The sequence below is a fragment of the Strigops habroptila genome, chromosome 1 (assembly GCF_004027225.2).
Source record: "Strigops habroptila isolate Jane chromosome 1, bStrHab1.2.pri, whole genome shotgun sequence".
NCBI classification, from domain to species: domain Eukaryota; kingdom Metazoa; phylum Chordata; class Aves; order Psittaciformes; family Psittacidae; genus Strigops; species Strigops habroptila.
In genome coordinates, this window is record NC_044277.2 from 44,281,511 (window position 1) to 44,306,002 (window position 24,492).

The 24,492-nt window shown below is 39.9% G+C and overlaps 2 protein-coding genes across 3 annotated transcripts in view; both read left to right on the forward strand.

The window, feature by feature from the left end:
- LOC115615797 (ras-related protein Rab-10-like) overlaps positions 1-15,394 on the forward strand; it is a 31,360-nt gene extending 15,966 nt beyond the window's left edge. Inside the window, exons 4-6 of one of the 2 annotated variants that reach the window (XM_030504397.1) lie at positions 463-552; positions 5,944-6,045; positions 15,024-15,394. In XM_030504397.1, coding sequence (XP_030360257.1) covers positions 463-552; positions 5,944-6,045; positions 15,024-15,098 — 267 coding nt within the window. In that variant the 3' untranslated portion in view covers positions 15,099-15,394. The remainder of the gene's footprint in view (positions 1-462; positions 553-5,943; positions 6,046-15,023) is intronic. The other variant, XM_030504405.1, reaches the window with a different exon arrangement.
- Positions 15,395-22,640: 7,246 nt separating this feature from the next.
- The window catches only part of GAREM1 (GRB2 associated regulator of MAPK1 subtype 1), a 104,283-nt gene continuing 102,431 nt past the window's right edge, over positions 22,641-24,492 (forward strand). Inside the window, exon 1 of the mRNA XM_030502630.1 lies at positions 22,641-23,041. Within this exon, the coding sequence (XP_030358490.1) occupies positions 22,921-23,041 (121 nt within the window). The 5' untranslated portion in view covers positions 22,641-22,920. The remainder of the gene's footprint in view (positions 23,042-24,492) is intronic.

Consider the following 24,492-nt stretch of genomic DNA (forward strand, 5'->3'; position numbering starts at 1 on the left):
ATGTGAAGCACAGAGAGGTGCTCTTTCAAGTGCAGTAAATTCTTTCCTTTTTACTTGAGTGCTGACTGTAGACCTGAGTCAAACGCTAATCCATGAACTCATTACTTTAGGGGAGGGCAATGTCTGTGAATTCAGGACATTTCCAGTCACTTTAAAGCCTCAAGATGGAGCATTCGTCAGAAGATGGTGCCCATCCACCATACACTTTATACCTTATGAAAGGAGTAGGAAATTATGCCCGGCATTTTTATGTGGCTTTTTTCTGCTCTTTGCTATCTTGCTGTTTTCCTCCAAATCCCATTAACTGATGGAAAATATTTCCACATATGAAAAGGTCAGAACAGAAGTTAGCCTTTACTTTCAAGGAAATAAAGTGTTGAAGGTTAGTGTGAGCTGAAGGTGAAGGGCTTTTGTTGTTTTCTTTTTCTTACTTGACACTTATTAATGCTGGTTCTCTTTTAGAAAGCAGGTGATGAAGTGGACGTAATACTGTTGGGCAACAAATGTGATAAGGAGTCAGAACGTGTAGTTCCAAAACAGAAAGGAGAAAAGGTATCACTGGTACTTTCTTTGGGTTCTCCTGAGTATCTCAGTATGTGACTATGAGCTGTTACACTGAAAAAAGCAAAAAGCTCCTGAATTCTAAATATTCCATTAGGAATTGTTCCAGAAAAACAGTTGTGGAGTTTTGGAGTATTGGGTTTGTGGGGTTTTTTTAACATATGAACAGAAATACATTAAGTTACTCTTAGCTGATCTCTTTAGAACACTGATTTTTATTTTAAAGGTTAAAATGTACTTTAAAAGTTTTAGGTGTTACGATAGAAATCTTACATTTTTAATTGAAACTATTTTAGAGTCTGCATACTAAATGCAGAATACTAAATGTAATAATGATACAATCTGCATAACTTTTCTGGTACCACCCATCAATTTATTTTTTTTTTTTGCTATAGCCTGACTATAAAGAACTATTCTGCCAGCCTGAGCACAGTGATCTGCATGGTCTATGAAGAACCTTAAATAATACTGGATATTTAAGTACATTTAGGGAACATCCAGCTCCTCTAGATCTGTGTATGGTGTCATACAGCTGAGACTATAATGTAGTTTATACCACCTGACCATGTGTAGGGGAAGAACTGGTGTTAATTAAAGGTGATGGCAAATTACTCTCACTGAGAACCAGTGAGGAAATCCAGGAGCCATGCTATGGCAGGAGAGCATGTCCTATATACCAGTGAATTCTGCAACTGCAAACTGTAAGCATCTGTTGTCTGGAACTTGGAATGAACCCTTCTATTATGCTTTCAGGCATGGTGAGTCAGGCAGTATGTCTGTATATAAAGAAAAGAACACTGATAATTTCTTGCCGATTATATAATCGCAGATTAGGAAACTTTAAAAAATACCATCACCTTTTCAATGGCATTACAAATAGAAACTTCTGAAAGTTCACTGTTTGTATGCAAGACTCTTTCACTGATAATGTACTGTATCTGTGTACAAGGAATAAGGTTGCTGAAAAATACATGTATTCTCACTCAATGCACTGTCAGAAATCTAAAGAGTCACTGGATGCATGTGCACAAGAGGGCGGTAGTAGGGTTTTGCATGTGGTATTAACCATGACATTTTCTGACATCTTAGTATTTAACCATTTAATACTATTAATCTCAGTATTAGCAATCAAAAATTCTCTTAATGTAGTAGTTTTTCCAGAGACAAATCATTACGTCCTCACCAATTCTTTTAATGTTCAGAGTCTTGCAGAGAAGACCCGTAGATTCCCTGGAAACCTTATCATCTATGTTGGCATTTCTGTAACAGTCTGTCATAACTGGGCGGCCATTATATGCCACTTTATAGACTAATGCTGAGAATTTTTGTTTGGTTGGTTTGTTTTGTAATTATATAATTTTGATCACTCAAATTGATATGTTTAACACTATGAAGCATTTTCTTGTATTAATAGCTTTTTATTCACTTTGACAAAAGTTTGCACTCAGCCTGCACACACCCCCAATAACATTCTTTTTCTCTGAAAAATAGATAAAAATGTTGAAGGTTATATGACTTGGTAGCTGTGACCAGTTTTCTCTTATCAAATCCTTCTAACAGAAAAAGTCAAGTAAAATATTTTGTCTCTTTTTTTTTTTTTTGCTTTTGCTGTCTTCATGTGCCTGACTTCAAAGCTGATTTTCCAGGTACAATAAAAAATGAAAAAAAACCCCACCCCAACATTCTACAGAGTTCTTGGAATATTTCAGATACATCTCTCTATTCAACACTTAAGAAATCATAGCAACACTTTGCTAGGAAGTAGTATATTTTGAGTTAAAGGAAATTAACAATTGGAATTTATTATACCTCGAAAGAGTGTCCTCGGTTTGGCATTACTTTGTTATTGTAAGATATGAGCTTATTTCACTCAAGATATCCAAACTGCTTTCAAGGATAATATAAAATAACATTTCCCAATAGCATAATTCTCATAGGTTTGTAAATATGCTTAGGTATTTTATTTACGGATCTATTCAAGATGCTCCCAAATAAAAAAAAAAAAAAAAAGTAATTCCTTGAATGTGCCTTTCCAGTTTCTTTATGAGAGGGAGTTGTGAAGTTGTGTTCCTACTTCCTACTTTAACACTGGACTGTTAGGTTTTTTCCAATTTAGCTAAATTTTTAGAGGACTTGCTTGCCACAATACTTACCAGTATGCAAGGCGAATTGGAATAATACATACATTAATCTTCTTTGACCAATATTGTGCACGTACAGAGAAAGTGAGGATGCATTGGTGGGTGTAGTAGGCACTGTAGTAACATGATACAGAGGAGACTACAGTACTCAAGTTTATTTGGTTTGATTTTTATTTTGCATTGGTCTTCACAGATTGAGCTTGCTCCCAGACCTCTGTGTATACTGGCATGGTTTGGGGAGGAGCAGGGCAGCCAGCAGTGGAAAAGCATTGGCTTAGGAAGTGCTTAGGAAAGTTGGATGCATCCATGGAGATGATGTTTACCCAACTGTACTGAAAGAGCTGGTCAATGTGATTTGGGCCACTGTCAGTCAACTCTGAAAAAGCATGGTGGTTGGGAAAGATCCCTGTTGACTAGAAAGATGCCAGCAGGACACCTATCTTTAAAAAAGGCAAGGAAGAGATTTCAGGGAGCTGTAGCCAGTCAGTCTTGCTTCAGTCAGTGGAAGGATTGTGGAGTATGTTGTCTTTAGATTCTTTTCCAAGGACAAACGACACAAAGACAATCTGGAATGGTCAACAAAGGGTAAATTAGAATCACAGAATCATAGAATGGTTTGGGTTGGAAAGGACCTTAAGATCATCTAGTTCCAACTCCCCTGCCATGGGCAGGGACACCTCCCACTAGACCAGGTTGCTCAAAGCCCCGTCTAGCCTGGCCTTGAACACTGCCAGGGATGGAACATTCACAACTTCCTTGGGCAGCGTGTTCCAGTGCCCCACCACTCTCTCCTCTTTAAGTTTGAACCCATTACCTCTTGTCCTATCACTACAGTCCTGTCGTGGTTTAAGGCTGAACCCAGGACAAGTCCCTAAATGTGGCTACAACACGCTGGTTGCCCGCTGTGATGCCAAGACATAACTGTGTGGACAAGGTGGTGGTTGTGATGTATCTTGTATTTAGTGAGGTTTTTGTTGTCCTCTCCCATGGCATCCTCACTTGGAAGCTAGAAATTGTGGGCTGGAAAAGTGGACCATTAGGTGGACTGAGAATTGGTTGGACATCCAGAGGTGAAGGGTAGTGATCAAAGGCAGTGTGTCTGCTTGGTAGCTAGTAATGAGCAGAATACATCGGGGTAGTGGGGCTGAACAACAATGTTGAAAGTTGTTCAACATTTTCATCGGTGATCTGGCTGATGATGCAAGGAGATTTGCATATGGCATGAGGTTAAGAGGTGTGACTGTCACATCAAATGGGAGAACACCAGTTCTGTGGGACCTTGATAAACTTGAGAACTGGGCCAACAGAAACATCATGAAATTCAGTAAGAACTGCAAAGATTTACACCTGGGATGGAGTAGACCCAGGCATGAATCACTGCCTTACTGCAAAGGACTTGTGGGTTAAGGTGAACACCAGCTTGAATATAAGTTGAAAGTGTTCTCTCATTGCTTAAAGGTATGCTGAGCTACATTAGAAGGTTAATGGATGTTAGATCTGGGACGATTATTTCCCTTCTAGTACTGGCAAGGCCACATGGAATATTTTGTCCAGCTTTGGCTCTCCCATTTCAAGAAGGGTGTTATTTTTCCAAATGGTTTCTGATTCCATGATTAAAATGCTTTCTGTTGATCAAAGTTTGTACATAGGTAGCCTCTAGGAATCCATTATGTGTCACAAGAAAGAAAAAAGGTATATGTAATAGCAGATTCTGTGTACTGTATAAGCTGCAAACCAGTCTTCTCCAGTTTATTAGCTCAGTATTTTTTATTGCCTGTATTTTTCTTTATGAACCATTATGCATCGTTTTGCATTTACACTTGCCAATAGTCAAATGATATTAAGTGTCTGTAACAAGTTGCTGCAGTACTGAAAACTGTTCATAGAAGCCAGCTCAAGTTTCAGAATCCCCTATGAAACTGTCTTAACAAACAGTCCAGATCATAGAATCATAGAATGATTTGGGTTGGAAGACCTTAAAGATCATCTGGTTCAAACCCCACTGCCATGGACAGGAACACCTTGCACTAGACCAGGTTGCTCAAAGCCCCGTTGAACCTGGCCTTGAACACTTACAGGGATGGGGCAGCCACAGCTTCTTGGGGCATCTCCAGTTCCTCATCTTTATTTTCAAAATTACATTTTCTTACAGCATTTTGGAAAAGAAACCATTTTTCTTACTATTTTTTCTATGAATATAATCTTTATTATATTTTGACCAAAGCTTTGAAGGCCAATTCTTGTACTTTCATGCCTCATTTTGGAATTTTTGTAATGCATTGATTTGTTACTTCTAGAGCTCATTGAAAGCAAACATAACTGCCAACGTTAGGCTTTTTATCTTAATGGAGAGCCTTCCAAATAAATCATTAAATGGTCAGTAATTATAGGATTTTTTTTATACATTATAAGCAGTATTTTCTTTGCCTGGGATCATCTTCTCCAGATGTATACCAAGAAGAGAACCGTTGCAAAGGGAATAAATAGACTCTCCCACTATGTTTTCCTGGCAGATATTATTCTCACCTTGCCCCCCTCCCTTTGCCAATGATGCAACTGTTTTTCTCTATGTATTTAACTGTATAAATTAGAAAAAGTTTAGGACCTTAAAAAGCTATGAATTTTGTTTTGGTTTTTTTTTCTGGTTTGATTTGATTTGGGTTTTTTTCCTTCATGCCAACATATCTCTAAGCTATCTGTAAGGGAAATACACTGGAAATGAGAGAACGAGGAAATTAAATGAAATCAAGCTATGTAAAGTCTATGCTGACCTTTTCTTCTAAGTATTTTCTCTCTCTCTCTGGTAAAAAGGAGCATCTCTTTTTTGTATTTCATCATGCCTCTTTTTCTAAAGGTTTTCTCACATTTTTATCTATACTTTTCTGCACATACTCCATTAGTTTCCTGCAAATAATTGCCTAGGAGACAGTTCATTTTCCAAATAAATCAAAACATTGAGAACAGACCCACTAGAGTTTATTCTTCTTATTTACAAGGAAAGATAGGTTTAAAAAGCTGTTTTGAAAATGGAGAAATTTAAGAAGAATGTTTTAAGACTTACCCAAAATTTATAAACTGAGGATGAATATAGAGTACTTTACTGAGCTGACATATACTTAATCAGTGTTTTCAGAGAGTGTTAGAAGCTGTCAGAACACCTCCATATCTCTTGCTATTAGTATTAGGAAGTGTTTTGTTTTCCTAAAGACTGTTCATCCCATTGCCTATATTTGTTTTTCAGCTTGCTTGGGAACATGGAATACCCTTTTTTGAAACCAGTGCTAAAGATAATGTGAACATTGAGGAGGCATTCTCAGTCTTAACTAAGTACATACTGGAAAAGGTAGGCTCCTATTCTGAGTAGAAAGAAAATGGAAGATTTTTTTTGATAGGTTAGCAAAGCACAGCCAGTGCTGGTTTTGCATTATGTAGGTAATATTTTGGGGGGTTCTGCTGTTTATAGACATACAGAGGAGAAATGGGCAGAGGAAAAATTGTGGGAAGAAGAACAACAGAATAGGGAAACAGGTGAAATAAAATTGAGGGAAAAGGTGAAAATTCAGGAAAGTTGCAGTTGTGGCTTTCCTTTCCACGCTTTTCTTCAAGGGAGAGGTTAACAGCTGTAGAGTAGTTCCACTTCTGTGCCAGGAAGACTCCCTTTTTCCTGTAGGTTTCTGCAGAATATTCACACTGTAAAGATGCTGCATGCTGATGGAATGAGCAGACCATTTATGTTCAGCAATCAAATTTTTTATCCGAAGTTCATAGCTGTTTGTTTGGATGATTTACACTAGTGCTTTTGAAGTTATTGGGACCTGAAAATTTGAGTTAATTAGTGGTAGAATGAATATTGTAGCTGTCAGAATCAGCATGCCTAACTAACTGGAGTGTGTTGGCTTAAAGGTCCTTACTCCTCAGAGTTGCAATACTTTTGTAGGACTGAATTATTGGTCATTAGCACTGGAAATGTTTTGCATTGCAATTTATTTTTAGACAGTAGAATATTATTTTAGACATTAATGGATGTTCTTCATGCAATGCATTATCATTGCCATTCATCACCGATATTAGTTATACAAAACTAACCTTCCATTCCGAATACTCTTGAAGTCATAATAAAGATAAATGAGCAAAATTACTGACAAAGCCACAAGTTGCAGTGTTTTGATTAAGTAGCCATAGGGAATGGTCAGAATAATAGCTCGGGGTTGGACTGCTTCTAAATCAAGGTCCTGTCATATTATTCAGTAACACAAACTGTAGTTGGTTGTTTTGGGGGAGGAAAAAAAGTTAAAAAAGGCTTCTGACTTCTTTAGCATGAAAATGAAGCTCAACAACTCAACAGTCAAATATCATTTAGAACACGAGGATAATGGCAGGTCCCTTGAATAGCTGGCAAAAAGTCTCAAATAAGATAACTCTGATTTTCTTGTAAATGAAAAAGACATTGTCTACTGTAAACAGAGAATATATTTGTTAGTATGAAGCATGAATACTACAAAACAATGGCTATGATCATAACTGCTGCTAAGACAAATATGTGTGAAATGAGCATTCCTGCACAGTGTGTTTGGGTGAGATCTGAGAGAATTCTCTGCAGCACGCAGAAATCATGTTTGGATATTTCTCACTGTAAGATTCCCTGCACTTATTTTACTTTAAGTGGAACTTTAGTACTCCTACTCATCTTCACAAAAATTCATGGGTTTCGTATTGTGGACATGCAAACAAATTCAGACCATGTTGAAAATGTTGTGCCACTGCTTGACTTTAATTAGAACTGCTTGAAAATACAGTTGTACACTCTGCATGCATGTATGTGTCTGACCCATTTTATGGAAAATATGTCCATGAGAATTTGTTAAGTTTGTTTGTAATAACATTTCACCTTATCCAGAAATGTTTGTAATCCCTGATGGGGCATCACATACCATTACTTTGGCATATAATTTACCATTTTCAGTGAAATGCATTTGGTGATTTAAACAAAGACTTCCTTAAGCCCAATTGGTTTTGCCACTGGCCTGATAGAGAAAGAGTTCACAGTTAAAAAAATAAACCTATCACACAGTTTCATCGTGTTTTTCAGGTTCGACAAAATAATTTGCTTGTTCACAAAACTGTGAAATCTGAATGTAGTACTTGAATTTTAACTTCCTTTAACTGGTGACATTTTGGAGAAGGGAAAATGCAGGAAGAAGTGTAACTAGTAGCTGTGAAAATTGGCATGATAGATGCCAATCTGAGATCACTTCAGTCATGCAACCATTCTGTAGTGGTAAAATGTGTACTTGTAAATGTTTACTGATTGTAAAAAGGAGATACGGCTTTGCACAGTGTTTTGGCCCAAGACATCTATGTCTGAGGCAGCAGGGTATTGGGCCTCCCTTAATTCTGCAATAGGACCACCTGTCCCAGACTGATGAGATGCTTCAGTGGAAGTACCCCACAGAAAACTCATTTTAAGAAACTCCACAGAAAAGTCTTGTGGCCATGCTATTGGGAAGTATGTGGAGGTCATTCAGAATTAAGATAAGCAGGCTGGCAGGCAGTAGACCATTTTCAGATGCATTGCAGTAGGCTGTATTAAGCTGAGGAAATCTAGGATTTTGTTATATACTCTCTTGTTCACCATCTATTCTGGAGATTTGGTCATTGACTAAATCTACAGAAAACACTCCTGTAGATAGGAAGCATCAATTTCTGGAGTTATAGGGCTCATACAGAAATAATGAGCTTCTCAACTCTCATGATCTTTAGAACAAGTAGTGGTTCAATGGAGGATTGGGAAAAAAACACATTAAAATGGATCAGACATTAAATAAAGGAAAAAAGGTCAAGTTTGTATTGTCAGTATTGTGTGCTGCATTTTCCTATCTTCTTTTGTGGTTTTACTTGTAGTGGGCTTAAGGAAGAGAGAAGACTTTGTACCCCAGTGATTCAGATAACTAAAGCACTGCTTGACCTTTCAGATGTTTATAATCTAAGCCATTCTATGCGGGGTCTCAATCCTACAGCTCTAATTTACATGGGTAGTCTCATTAAAACAATCAGATGTTATTTAACAGCTTTACACTGGTAACAGCTAAGGAGTCATGACATATTTTTGAGAACTCGCCATTTTCAAACCAATCAGTTCATAACAGGTGATTTGATTTTATTCTAAATGCTGCAGTGGAAATGAATGTTAATGACACTGCTTACTCCAGAGGCTTGCTTAGACATGTTGACAAATAACAACAGTATTTTATTTATTCACAATTCTAATGAGTCTCAGATATGCCTAAACCTGTTTATTAATAGATGGCAGCTGCTCCTTAACAATGCTTCTGGTTGCCAGTGAACTATTTGTTCTTGTGAGTCAGTCCTCAAAAAACTGACCAAAATCCCCCAAAATACTACCCAGAATGCAGTTAGTATTTGCACTTTGTGGTGTTTGGTTCCACAGCTGACGAGCAGTACTCTTCTCAACTAGCTTTTTTAAAAACTATGACAAACCTTTGTATTCCTGTCTTTGTGGGTGTGGTGGTTGGTATTTTTCTAAATTAGGAGCAGAAGGAGGGAAACTGTATTCAAAAAAGGGGAAAACCAGAACTTTTTTCCCTTTTCTGAAGACTGCTATGAAACAAACCAAAACTTATGTTCTGCCTACCTCCAAAGAGTGATTGACTATTAAGATTATTTTAATACACTATTATATAAACATAGATCTGCTGAGTGAGAACAGTCAAAATCCATTTAAGACCTTGCCCTGTGCTGTTGAGAGTAACATTTAATGTTTAACAGCTGGATGTCATTTGAGATGAACATTCAGAAGTAGCAGGCCTCAATTCTTTTCTCCCTTCCTCTCGCTGCCTTCCTTTCCTATGGCAACAAGATTTTTGAGATTACACTATGTCCCCATTTCATTTGCTTCTAAAGCACCTTTGGAACTTGCTAGCTGATTTTAAACGGATTTGATGGGTCAAACTTAAAGATAATTAAGCTCCCAAGGAGTTCCTTGAAAAGAAGGTGCTGAGTTCAGGAGAGGCAGGGTACTCTGCTGAAGGAAATTAGCCAGCATTAGTTCATACAGTATTACAGAGGAAGGCTGAAAATTGCTTCAACCAGCCACTCCAGCTGGAGCTTGCATCGCAGATATCAAATTTAATTCACTGCAAGACCGAAATCCGTAGGAAATCAGATTTCATTATTGCCAAGGTTCATGGAATTGTTAGTTTGTCCAAAAGATCCCTGTGTCTCCAGCAGTGCACATACAGTGTTTCTTTATTATCCTCAGTTATGCATGGAACCCCAGGCCTTATCTGCCCTTTATTTATCTTGTGCTGACCACAGAATATTAATTTCTTCATGAGGTTTTTCATAAAGCTCGTCATGCTGTATTTTAGATTTTTATCTTCATCTTCTTAATAACATTAAGTAGGATATTCAGCATTGCACACACGGGAACCAAGGTGCAGAGATTAAAGCAAAGAGGATAAAGTGCTGGTGCAACATAGGGCATAATTTTACTATACTATCTTGTTTAATTAAAAAAAAAAAAAAAAGGTCTGTTTTGGACATTGAATGAGCCAGATATTCTTTTGGAAACAGTACCATATAATTAGGTCATGTAAATCAAAACTTAATCACAATGTTTGAGTATAGGGGTTGCATCTTGGCATGTAAATTTAGCCAACCAAAATTTACATGACTGGTCTGGTATCTGGAATCATCTCTATTCAGTGGAAAGAGATGCATGTTTTTAGGATAAAATTTTGTTTTGGAGGTGCCTTTCTCTCACTATCTCACCAATCTCTAGAATTGATTATAGGGGACTTCATTTCTCAGCCTATATGGTTTCATATGATTAAAGTTAAATAAATTAAGCTCCAGGAGACCAAAGGAATGTTACACATTTGACTTCTGGCATTTGCTGCTTTCTGCAAGATCTTGACTTTGAAGCTCAGATTTCTCTCTTAAATAGGTGTTTTGAGGTGCAACTATATTAATCCCTACATAGATGATCTGTTGAGGAACCTTAGAGTAACAGCACAGCTATTTTCTCAAGTTTGTGAAATAACTAGTTGCAGTACAACATTGTTAAAGTCTACATGGTAGTAACAGAAGAGGGAGATAGAGACCCACACTTTGCCATTGGGTTAGATGTTTGAGACATTTTGGAATAGCAGGCTTTGGAAGCAAGGACTTCATCCCCATTTCTTGAGGAAGGTGGTCTGCAGCAGTTAGATCCTGCTGTGCCTGACCCTGTATCCTCTCCTGCTCCTGTCCCTGTACCCCCAAAGCTTACTTTCCTTACTAATACATCCCTAGCTCTTGTTTGATACTGCTTGTGCTCTGTCCTGCCCATTCCTGTTGTGAGAGGACTGTCTTGCATTTTGAACAAGTAATTTGAATTACAGAATACTGAGCAAATACACATCAAGAAAATGGCAGGACTGATCTTAATAACTGAGCTCTCTCTACTGGCAGTTCAGGCACAGTAGTCATGTGAACTTGGTTGCATGAAGTTCTGTGACATGCTTTGCCGGTCTTTGTCAACTGTCACTGTTAAATAGCAAGAAAATTATTGTGGTGGTGAAGCATGATCATTTTGTTACTAAAGAGAATAATAATCCTCAGAATTTAAAGATATTATAAATAATAATAACTTCAGTTACAGTCCCTTCTGTTTCTCTAAAGCTCTTAATTTTCCAGCAAGCACTCCAGGTCTGACTTTGATTGGAGACATAGAAACGGATAGAGTAAAATCCTGTCATTCTTCAAAACCCATAGCGAACTCCACCTCCAAAATTACTAAAACAGTATAAAAATACCAAGAACTGGTGCTAGCATAGGTGAATTCACCTTGGTATGGCACTGCAAATCTGAGCAGGTTTTTAGCAAGGAATAGGCAGCTGATCTTAATGAAGATTTATAAATTTACCCCATTAGAAGCCTATCAAAGTTTTCTTTATTTTCTATGACATTTCCCTTTGCATACCAGCTTGTTTCCCTGATTAAAGGAAAAAAAATGACAAAAACATTTGGGATCTCAGCCATCTCGTGATAATTCCTGTGTCTAGAAGTTAGGTATCTATTGGACAACAGCGATACAAACTCTGCTTAGAGCTGGGGAGGGGAAACAGCAGGAGCCTAAAACTGGCTTGAACCAGGTGCCTGCTTGTTAGGTGAGACGTGTCTGCTGTGCTATTGAACAGGAAAAACTAGTATTTGATAGCAGGAAGTTTCAATGGCTTACTAAAATCACTGCAGGGTAGAGTGGCATCGGTATCTGTGATGGTATTTTCAAAACCCCACTTTGCCCAAGATGCCAAAGTGGAAACTCAAGCTTCTTGGTACCATTTTGGTTCTTCTCACCTTTTCACAGTTTTCTGCTGTTTGTTGGCTAGCTTGTTGAGGAGTGAGTTACAACAGACTGAGGTGAAATGTGAGCTGTAAGTGTTAGTGTTCATGGAGCCCTGAAGAAGGAATGCTGCCCGCCTTGTTCTCACAAGAGGGAGAGATTTGCATACCTCCCTGCTGTAATTTTGGGAGAGGAGGGTGCCCCACCTCTCCCAAGGCTCGGCTGAAGTTGAGCATTACGTGAGATTGCCTGATATTTGTTTCAGTGCTTCCTGCAGGACTCGGAGCATCTCTTCAGGTTATGAATGCACGCTTTTAAAATGTGTGTATAGCGCATTTGCTTAAATGAATGCCAAGCCCTCATTTGCTTGATGAAGATCCTGTATGGAATAGTCTTATCAAACTGAAGTAATTCTTAAAGTCCTCAACTTTTAAATGGTTCTAAACTAAACTATTAGCTCTTCTTAATTTGTGGAGAGGTGGTTCTTGTCTTTCTGTCCTGGCTAATTCATTGATTAACTGCTATCAGATAATGATTTTAGAGAGTATATGAACCATCTCATTGTCAAATATATTGCACCATTCTTAATCACTTACAGCACTGAGGATCCTTGCTAAGAATACATCAACACCACCAGAAGTACTATGAAGTAGTAAAATTTTTGCAAATTACCATCTTTCAGTGTTTAAGGAACACACAAGTTTCTCCCCTTTAACTGAAACATGAAATTAACTATAACCTGCTACACTTTCAAATTACCTGTTTCTTCTAAAGCTAAGTAAGTGAAGCCCGAATCCTGAAATTGTTCAGAGATTTTTCTACTGATTTGTCTGATTTTTACAGGATGTTTTACTACTTAAACTGGATTTTTTTTCTCCAAAGAAAAAGCATGTGTGAAACAAAACCTACTTAGTTTATGTCCACAATACTCAATATTCAATGCTCAGTGTTATCTCCTGGTCTCAATAGAGTGATTATAGATTTCTTATCATACCATTATCTTCCAAAACTTCCCCCCCTCCCTAGAATCTTATCTCTAAACCAGAGTGGTGTCTTGTTCCTTGAGATGTCAAGGTTATGGTTGTGTACTTTTGAGTCTGCCTTATTCTCTCTTTTAGAAAGGTCTTCATACTTTACATTTATTCTCTATGCCTGAAGACTATGAAATGCTGCCTCTACATACCACAAATCAGAATGGCTAATGCCTGTACTCAAGCACCTCACACAACTGTGTGAAAAAATAAAACAAAGCAGAAGTTATGAAGCTGTGTGTTGGAATTTGTGCAAACTTACAAGGGTAATAAAAATGTTTTGTCTGTTGGTATTTGTCACTCCAACAAAAAAGCACTGTATTTCTGCATACATGATGTATATGTGACTAACGACGTAATTCCTAAAATCACTAAGTCACAGTCTTCCAGTGCCCTAGAGTCAGAATAATAAGTGTTAATAATTTTACTGGTGACAGCTTCAGCATCCATCATGAGGTTTACACACTGCAATACCTCTCCTACTCTCTGCTCCTGCCTCTATCCATCCCTTCCCACCCCTTCGCAGGTATTTCATTTTCTCCCTGAGCAGGGTGCACTCTGGAAGCCCTCCTGGATCCCTGCAGCCCCAGGGAAGAACAGGCTCAGCCACTCTCTTCATGGGGATGGCCCTGGCATAGGGCAGACAGCATGTTGGAAAACCTAAAGCTATAGCTACAGAAGGAAAAAGGAAACAAGTTTCATGATGCTTCTCCAGAATTTTAGGTAGCATTAAATATTCTCAGCCAGAGAGGCATGAGGCTTATTGTAAGATGGAGAAACCTTCTGTACTCCCCTCGTTCTTATTCAGCTGAGGAATTTTAGGTGAGCCGTTCTGAATGTAGTCAATGTTCAACTACCCTGTGACATTGTAGGTCTAAGTTTTCAATTCTGAATCATGATTAGCATTGTACTACATGATGCCTTTTTTCCGCCACTCTTCCTTTTTAACCTGTGCTTTGAATTTCATGAATCCCAGCTTAGATAGCTGTCCTCTCTGGAAGCTTGTCTTTATTGTCATAAATGGTTGTTTATGGCTGTTGGGTTTGGGTTGAGAGAGGAATGTGGTGAATCCAGTGGTTGCAGTTACTTCTCTGTGTATCATTACATACTTGGTAAACTTGCCAAGACACGGGGAGGAGAATGGCAAGTAGAGAAGTTAGGACTCTTTTTTTTTTTTTTTCCCCCTAGGTATGTGACAATATTCCTTATGCCTTTGTGCCTGAGTTCAGGGTTCAGTGTTCATAGTTTTAGAGTACAAGATTGCAACACGTACTCGTACTGTATTGCATAACTGGCTTTGATTGTTCTTCTGATCAGCACAAATTACCCAGTTGAGTTTAGTGCTGAAAGGAAGAGTCCTGGCTGTGCTGATTTTTTTTTATGTTCTTTTTAATCTGCTTTTACAATCAGTACATCAGTGTTTTACAAGGGTGGAGTGCTATTTTGAGAGTTTATCTTGGTAAAGACTGAGTTGCTTCCATTTGGGGGTATTCCTGGTTATTAAATAGAAGCAAAAAAGTAGAGAATTTTAGTGAATTTCACAAAGCAAGTTAACGTCCTTTAAAGCAATTAATAGCCTGTGCCTTTTTTAATGGGTACTGATTTTCTGTATTTCACTATTCCTTTCAACTGGATCTTTTGCACCTCATGCTCAACACTTCAAAGATTAGTGTACTTAACTGCAAATTAGTGAAAATTGGTGTAGTCAACAGAAGAACCTGTCCATCTACAGCCATTCATATGAGTAAAGATTTACAGGATCAGTTCGTATTATCTGTAGTGTCTCCTCAAAAGACAGTTTCTATCATCTGTCACCTTCAGAGTTAGGAGAGATGTTTGATGCAGTGACCCCACCAAATCTTTTACATTTTAATATATGTGAAAATTAAAGCTTTTTAACTGTGGTCTAGTTATCTTAATTGTTTGCTTTTGTTTGTTTTACAGAACTCCTGTTTATTGTATGACTTAGATGTCGTGGCTCTAAATGAAAGTAAGAAGAGAACCTGCTGTGCATTCTGAAATTTCTCTTCAGAAAATATTAACTATTGCAAAGGAACATCCAGGGTTTTAAAAGTGAGCCTGTAATTCCAAAACACAGTATTTAGGTGTCCTTTGTATTACACAAACTTTGTTGCCAAATGTTTTGATATGTTTATATTATATTTTCATATTTTTCATGTGAAGTTAAAACAATTATCTGACTTTGGAAGTAGCAGATGCATCACAGGGTGACTGCATATGCATATAAATGTTTGCAGAAATGAACTCTTTAAGTGTACTAATTTTGTCTTAATTAAAAAAAAACCAACCCAAAACTCTTGATTTTTTTTTTCCCCTGTGTTATTTATACCAGATTTTTCATGTAATAAACATTGACATCATCACATGGGGAACCTTTTGATACATGAAATCACCTATGCTGTCCCCCAGATAACACCTTTTTAAGTAGCTGATATTTACTACAGTTCCCTGGGAATTTCAGAAACAAATGTGTCACTTGAATACCCTTTAATAGGGAGGCTACAAAGGTAAGGGCTGAGAGAAAAGAATAAGCCATATACAAGATCAGTATGTTGCTGAACCTCCCTTAGAAGGCAGAAAACACAGAACAGAATGCATCCAGTAATAATTATCTTGCTAATATAAACTTTTATTATCCTATAGAATAATTGATGCAGGTGTAAGCAGCATACCTGCATTTTCAAATATTCCTTTTGTCATAAATGGTCACAATATTAAAAGGGTAAGCAGCACTTGTCCGATACTGTGAGAGATTTATGCTATTTTCTTAAGGTGTAAATACATCAGGTATCTGATTCTGCTCATTGTGATCTGTTGTATACTAGTATGTAATATCTTTAATTTCAGTGGAGGATATCAGATTTTATTTAAATTTAAATGAGGGCAGAATTAGGATGCCATTTCTTCTTAACTAAAAGCAAAGCAAACACAAACCTGCAGGACATGCGCAAAGAAAACACAAGTAGGGAAATCTGAAGAATTGTGGTGATTATATTGTCTTATTATTTTTATTTTTTTTTTTTTTTCCTGGCAGATGTGGTTCTCCTGCTTACTAAATATAATTGTTTTATCACCATTTGTGAATGAATACTACTACTGTGCAAAACTGTGTTGTGTGCTACCCCAGCACATCCAGGATAACTAACTTCACTGACTTACTGTTCTGGAATGTCACTATCCCCCTGAATTATGCCTGCTTTTTTGAGGGCTGTTTACAGATTGCCATAATATCAAGTTGTTATTAAATTTGGTATTGAGCTCAACTGGAAAGTGCTTTCTGAAGCACATGGGACCTAATGTGTCTGAGTGTACTGCCAGGTTACTGCGCCACTAGGCCATTTAGTATGCTTGCAAAAGGGCCGCGAGAGGATAGGAAGGGCAAGAGATTCAGAGCCACTCCTGATGACTCGTCATGGCCAGTCACTTAAACTAGCTTTCAGAGCAAAATCTGAAAACAGAGAACAAAGGATAATCCCTGCCTTAGTTACAGCCATAGCAGAGGAAGAAAACAGTGCTGCAAGGGATTTTGAGAAGCTGTCTGGGTCCTCGTCTTACCTCAGCCTCAGATCAGCCGTCGCTACTGTACTGCAGGAGATGGTTAGACACCTGCAGTGATGGAAATTTCACTGTCTCTCCAAGTGGTGTACAGTCCTTACTTAGCTAGGTTGGCAAGCAGGAAGTTTCCTAATAGCTAACCTAACTGGTACACATGGAAAACAGGTTCTCCCTTTCCTCTTGATGTAGGTGAACAGCTCTGCCTGCCCTCCCTCTTCTATTTAGGCCAGAGAACTCCTGTCCCTTCTGCCTTCCTTTGTAGTTTGCCATTTTTGTCTCTCTCCTCTCAGTATTTTTGAGTTGGTTCTCAACTCTGCTGGAGTGCAGATCTAAAAACTGAGCAGACTGTTTCAGAGAATATAATAACAGCTGGAGAGATTAACATTATTTTTTTGTTAGGATATTTATTTATGATACTCCTATTTATGCGTCCCAGCATCAGCATAATGCAAGCTACCCTAATACTGCTTGTAATCCATAATCTCTTTTCTGAAGAACTGCTTTTTTATCCTTCCATGTTCTTGTGGAGTCGATTATTGCTTTGTATATGTAAAACCTTCTGTTTCTCCCTATTCAGTGGCATTTCAGTTTCTCCAGTCTGCCAAGATCCTTCTGAATTGTAATGCTGTACTCCAGCATAGTTGGAGCTTCTTCCTGTAGATACAGTCTCCAAATATAAGTGTACTCTGTTCAGACATCAAAGATGTTGATGAAAGTACTGAATAGTTCTGGATCCAAGACAGATCTCAGTGAAATCCCATTCAATGTATCCTTTCAGCTTGGAAGTACTAATTACTTCCAAATAATTTTGCACTCATTCTATATACTTGTCTAGGCCATTTTTTTTTTTCAGTTGAGAGCACATCTGAAATCCTCTGATCCTTACTCTTTCTACCTTATCCACATAGCTTGTTACCATCTGATAGAAATAGACTAGATTGATCTGGTATTATTTGTTACTGACAAACCCATGCTGTTACTTCTTGTATCATTATTTCCAGATAGATTCTTCCAAATGGTTGGATTACCTGTTGAATTTTTTGTTGTTGGTTTGGGGTTTTTTTAATGAGAAATTTAGCTAATCAGTTTGTAGAGCAGTTTCCTTCCACCCTTTGAGAGAGATGCAATCCTTTTTTAGTTTTCTGGAACCTGACTCATTCTCAGTATTGATTCTTGGAGGTAATCAGTAGCAGCTCTAACATTGCTTGAACCGTAAAGGAGTTTCATCAGGTTCAGTCTATCCAAAAATCTTTAACTTATCTAAGTATTTATTTTCCAGACTATTTATTCATTTTCCTAGCCTAAGCTCTTAGGTCTTTGTCAGTGGTGCTAGTAGTGAAATTACATCTGCCTTCTTAAATTTAAGACTGAGGTTAAAAAAGGCATCAAGCATACTGGTGTTTCAGCATCACCAGTCATTACGTAATGATTAAATAGATTTCCTTCTCTATGGAATAACAGACCATTTCCCCTCGCTCTTCTCACTATGCATCTTTCCAACATCCTTGCTATCTTTTAAATACAGTTTTCTAACATTTTGGGACTGTATCTTTCTGGTTTTGTCCATATGTAGTTCATGTATTTATTCATAATTTAGTAATTTGACCTCATTTCTACTTTATTTCACATCATTGAAGATCTTATTATTCAGCCAGGTTAGTCTTTCTTTCACTTCCTCTCCTTCCTCTGTGTAGATCAAGTTCTGCAGTTTTGCCTTCAGCAGTGGATCTCCAATGAACTTTAAGCTGCCCTGAACTTGCAGATGTTTAGCTACTAGTTCTCTAAGTCTTAATTTAGTTTCTTCTCCTCTTCCTAACAATGAAAATAGGTAAAAGAGGGTCAGATTAATTTGTAATTTTAATTTCTTCTCTGTATAGCTAATCAGAATTTAAAATACAGGAATTTCTTCTATACATTTTTCCTTGTCACAGTGTTTTCTACTACTTGTGGCTTAGGTATGAGCTTGTCACTGGTCCACCTTAGGGAGATGCATATATTTAGGTTCCCATGCAATGTTTGCAGGATGCCTCACCCTTGCTAGCTGATACAGCGGTCTTCGCCTAATGTGCCAGGTAGTATGAGTGCTCTCCTCATCCCATCTTCTGCTCTTCTGGAGCAAAATAACTGTCTTTTTCTAAGCATATGCATTGTGGACTACATTCAGAGGAGTGTGCCACTGGGGAAAAACTGCTACTCCCACTAGAAAGGACCAAAAAACCTCCCAACAAACTGGAACACTCTCTGTTTGGAGGCACTTTCCCAACTAGAAAATAGGATGGAAGTTATCTTTCATTTAGTCCAAAGCCGGCTGGATGATAGTGCCACACAAATTCCCACAGATGGAAGTTTTAGAATAAATGAAGGTTAAATAAGGGATTTGACTGGAAAAACGAGGCCATCTCTTACAGTGAAATAGAAGATAAAGGTGAATGTTCACACTAGACCCTCAGATCTCTGCAGAATACCTTTCATAAGCAAAGATTGCTTGGATTTTGCCAGTAGAACAGGAATAACATTCTCTTTCAAAATGTGAGATGCACAGACATCAACTATACCAAATTCATCATTCTCTTCCCCTCTCCTCTCAGGGAAAGATAGATATTTAGGATCTGACTCTGAAATGATCACTACATCTCCTGTTGTTTCCCAGTGGACTTGTAAATACTTAGTATGAAAAGCAGGCCTTTGATATAAAGGCAAATCACATGTAGGAAGAAGGAATACAAATTCATGGGGTTTAAAAAAATATGTACTATGATAGCTTCACATGAAACTTAATCATATAAGGCTCTGAGTTTTATTCGGTGTATGCATACTACAGCGTAAAGCATGTTACCAGATTCCTACTAAAATCAGCTTCTTGTGAACAGCTCCATTTAAAATGTTAGCATAGATTGAACTGATGATGATCAGTAATGCTTTAAAAACCATTTTATTGGCAATGATATATATACCAGAGATTTTACTGCTGCATAAACATGCTGTGAAATCAACATGAAAGTCAATTCAAAATTCATTTAAGAATAATTTCAGGAATTACTCCGAGTCCCCCTACCTCTGCTTATGGTTTTATGGCAACAATTTGCTGTTGATACATCAAGACTGTCTGTGAATGCCACCTGAAAGGTACATACATGGAAACTAAGATGTGTAACTGAGACCCTGGTCCTGAGGTGGATCCACTGACAGGGATTACTCTTGAGGTCTGACACAGTTAGCATTTTGCACCAGTAGGAGACTGATAAGAGATCACACTAAGGCATTTCTAGGCATTAGAGAAATTATTGTATCTAGTGTGTTAATTATACATAGGTGTAATTAAAACAAGAATTCATGTGAGATTCATATGTGCTGGTGATTTGAATACTGCATATGTATTACTAGAATATATTTCAAGAAGGTTGAGCTACAGCACAGTTAGGACACATAACAAAGTCACTCTAAAAGAGCTCCGGTGAGACATTTAAATACTAGTAAGCTTTATGATGTCTCTTTGCCTGGAAATAACTGAATGAAATTTAGATAGTATCTGGAAGTTATATGTTTTTAAAATGCATCTTGTTTCAGTAGGGTGGGAAAGAGTGGGTTGGGTTTCCACTGGTTAGAGGGAGCACAAGCACGGTTATATGAACACAGACTTCAAAGCTCTGGGACATCTAAAACCATCTGAAGAATGAAAAAGTCTTTAAAGGAAAATCAGCAGCAATTATTTCTCTGTGAAAGATGTCTTTCTTCCCAGACAGAAGTGCATGATATCTGAGAGAAGCGTACACTGCAAGACAGTATCTATCTGGGAATTAATGGTACCCAAGATAGCGTTTAAAAACAATTCTTGACAGACTAGTGCTTCAAGTCCTGGTGAATCCCAGTCTGACCTGACCTGCTCTGCCTTGTACACTGCACCCAGTAACCTAATCAAACCTGAACAAGGTAAACCCGTGCTTTTGCTTTCTGTATTTCAACAATAATGCTTTTAGCTATTACATTACTTTGCAGTTCAATAGCTTAATTCACTGAAGTTGTTCAAAGCTTTCGGGGAACTTTGTAAAAGGGAACTACTTAAAAAAAAAAAAAATCCAGTGTCATATGTTTAAAGCTAATTGTTCTGGTAGGTGGAATCCAATAGCAGCATGACTGAGCATAGAGACCATAGTGCTGGGAAATCCCAGTTCCAAGCTATGTAGCTAAAGCACAGACCTGCATCAGGATGAGGTTCAAACCACCCCAGATCCATTTAAAGCAAGAAAACTTGGGAGTTTCTGTAATCCTCTGTGCTTCCAGGGTCTTTGTTTCATGTTGAAGAGCATGGATAAAGTCTCAGTCTCTGTTTTCAGAAGAGCAGAACAAGAGCATGTCTGTCTTGGCCCTCCCTGTGCTGGCGGTGCTGCTGGCACCCGCAGCTACAAGGGCACGCACCAGCGGCCAGCCCTGCACCAGGCACATGAGGAAGGGTGAGCAGCAGGAGAGCTCTTCCTACGGCAGCTCTTCCCCGAGCTCTGCCGTCCCCAGCAGTCCCAAAGGCACACACCGTGGAAGACAGAGCCTGGAGAGGGATGTTATCTGCGGATATTCCCAGTCATTTTACAAATCACTGAAAGGCACTTTTATGTTTCTAGTCAACAGTACAGCCGTAAATGCAGCCAAGTTTGCTGCAATAAAATAAACAGTTTTGACACAAGAGTGAACAAAATAAACTTAAGCACAGCGCAATGCCACCACCCAGGAGTTAGTTTTTCTGGTTTAATTTCCCAGAGTTTCCGCAGTCTAGCAGTCTTGAAATAAAATGCATAAAAATATATATAACATTAAATAAAATATCTTAGGAAGATCATATAAGACTTCACCATATGAGCCACTTTGAAAAGAGAACCTGTAGTTAATTTTAAATTCCCTTGTGGTTGGAAGACCCTTGAATACACAATATATGTAATACTTGCAGGTGCAGTAATGATGATAGAAATAAGTCAAAGATTTTCCTCTAACTTCTGTGCACTACTCTTCATACTTTAAATGCCCACCCATGCTTCACAGGTAAAAACTATAATAATAGATATATAACCAAAGCTGCCATCTAATTGGATTTTTTTTTTTTTTTTTTTTTTTTTGACATAGGTTGAATGTCACAGGCAAAGTTCCTAGGCTAAATTAAATAGAATCATAGAATGGTTTGGAAAGGATCTTAAAACTCCTTTAGTTCCAACCCCCTGCCATGGGCAGAGACACCTTCCGCTAGACCACGTTGCTCAAAGCCCTGTCCAGCCTGGCCTTGAACACTGCCAGGGACGGGGCAGCCACGGCTTCTCTGGGCAACCTGTGCCAGAGTCTCACCACCCTCACAGGGAAGAATTTCTTCGTAATGTCTAATCTAAATCTCTTTCAGTTTAAAGCCATTCCCCCCTGTCCTATCCCTACATGCCCTTGTAAAAAGTCCCTCTTCAGATTTCTTGTAGACCCACTTTATGCACTGTTATAGGGTCTCCCTGAGTCTTCTGTTCTCCAGACTGAGCAAGCCCAGCTCTCTCAGCCTGTGTTCAGAGGGGACTGTGAAGACAGAAATAGTGCAAAGACACACCACAAGCCACTTGCTGAAGATTGCTTTGTTGAATGAAGCGAGACATTTTATCTCCAAGCTGCAAATGTAAACGCGCAGCAGATGGACCCCCCCCGTCCCCTTCTGCAGCGAAGCAGCTCCTACAAATCCCTGTGCTCCATGAGACGCCCGTCCCCAACCCGCGTCCCCGGGCTCGGACGGGGCCCCGGGCTCGGACGGGGCCACCTGCGGGGCCGCCCGGCGGCTCGCCCCGGCGGGGCGCTGCGCCGCGGCGCTGTCCGGGCTGCACGTCGGGCGAGCGGTCGGAGGGTGGAGTGAGAGGGACAGGCTTGGCGGCGGCGCTCCGGGCCGGGCGGGCAGCCCGGCACTTTCCTTTTCGGCGCGGGGAGGAGCGGCAGCTGCGCAGGCGTTGCTCGCACCCTGTTGATTAGTCAGTGCTGGGATGGCGCTTCCTGGGCCAGGCGCGGCGGCGGGCGGCCCCAGCCGGTCCCGGGGGGCGGCGGGAGCAGCAGCGGCAGCCCGGCGGGCCTCCCGTTCTGCCTAGCCCGGCATGTCCCGGAGCGGCCCGCGCTGAGCGAGGCGGGCTCCCTCCCTCCGTCCTTCCCTCCGTCCGCCCTGCCCGCTCCGCTGGCTGCAGCCCCGCCGGGTGGGAGCACCCCGCCGGCGCTGCCTGTCTGGCTCTCCTTCTCTCCTTTCCCTCCTCGGGCCGGGAAGATGGACCCCGGCCCGCCGCTGGGCTGCAGCCTCAAGGACATGAAGTGGAGCGCAGTGGCCGTTCCCCTGGACCTGCTCGTCAGCACCTACCGGCTCCCGCAGATCGTCCGGCTGGACAGCGGTGCGTGGGGCGGCGGGCGGCCGGGGGGCTCTGCGGGATGGGGTCGGGCGGGCGGGCACCGGGGGCCGCTCCTGGGGCGGGCTGACAGAGCCCCTGCGGCACCCCATTCCCTCGGCGGCTTCCCGGAGCACCTTCCGAGCGGTCCTTACACCGACATCTGCCGCTGCCGGGTGCCGCTGCGAGCCTGCGACTCGCTTCGGAGTCCGTGCGTTGCTTTGCATCAGAATACCTGGGTAATATCCCCTTTACCGTGTGTCCCCAGGGGAGCTCGGTGAAGCCTGTTTGCTGTCAGCTGCCTGCCCCCCGAGAAAGGTCTTCGCAGTCGCAAGTGAAAATGTGGAAGGCATACAGTGCTAGAGAGCCAGTGCTGTGATGAGGTGATGCTACACCAAGGCCAAATAAGAAGGGGTGTTCAGTAGCCCAAGTAGACTAGATCCCAAATGTTATGCTTCACAAAAAAAGCCACAGACCTATAAAAAGAGGAATAAAGTAAAGATGCCTTTGTGGTCTCCAGATAACTTTTTATTACTGTTCACTTGGGTGCTCACCTGCCGTTTCCAAGTCTGCAGCTTTTTGTTTACTCCAGGAAATCAGAAAGAAGTCTGGCAGAATAGCTGTGACAGCGTTTTACCTTTCCTAGATCCGTGTCTTAGAAAGCAACATGTCAGCACAGAGAACGGGGGGAAAAGAGTAGGTGCTTTCCTTTCTTATAAAGGCACAGACAGCTGCTTTATAATTGCGTGTGTGTGCATTGCATGGTAGCTCCATGAAAACTAACTCCCCTGTCTCTAAGGGAATGCAGGAGATAACTCACAAATCGGGGGAAAAAAATCCAGGCTTTTTAATTTCTCAGCTTATGAAGTTACTTTGTGCTTACACAATGCAATAGAACAGATCGCTTATAAAGTTTTGTATTGATTTGAAAAGTTGAAAAAGAGCACAGGCATCGTCCTCTGTGACTCCCGGGTGTGCAGATCAAGACTAGGATTGGTTTATTACTTAACTGCAGTTCCCATAATCCAGTGATGAGTCAAGCTGGGGCTTTTTTGACTTTGTCCCTTAATTATGCAGTACTTTTCCAATCCCTTATAGTGCTTCCTCAGAGCTGGCGCTCAGGAACAGGTTAAAGAAAAGCTTCTTTGCCTTTTTAACTGCAGCTGGCTGTTTTTTATACTGTGGAATGTGTATATTGTCCTGTGAGAGTGGCAAAGCTGGTATGTTGAGGAGTTCCTCGTGGTAATACCTTCTGTCACTAGAAACAGCTAAGATGGCCTCCAGTCACTGCACTTAAGGCTGTCAATTTACTTGAGATTCCTGGCAGTGATTCAGGCTCTAACAGGATGTATGTATTGATGACTTACTAATTTCCCTCTCTCTCTGTTATGCTTCTCAATCTTCCCTTGTCTTCACTGGAAGGGACCTGAAAGAGCTTTGTGGGTAGAGAAAGTTTA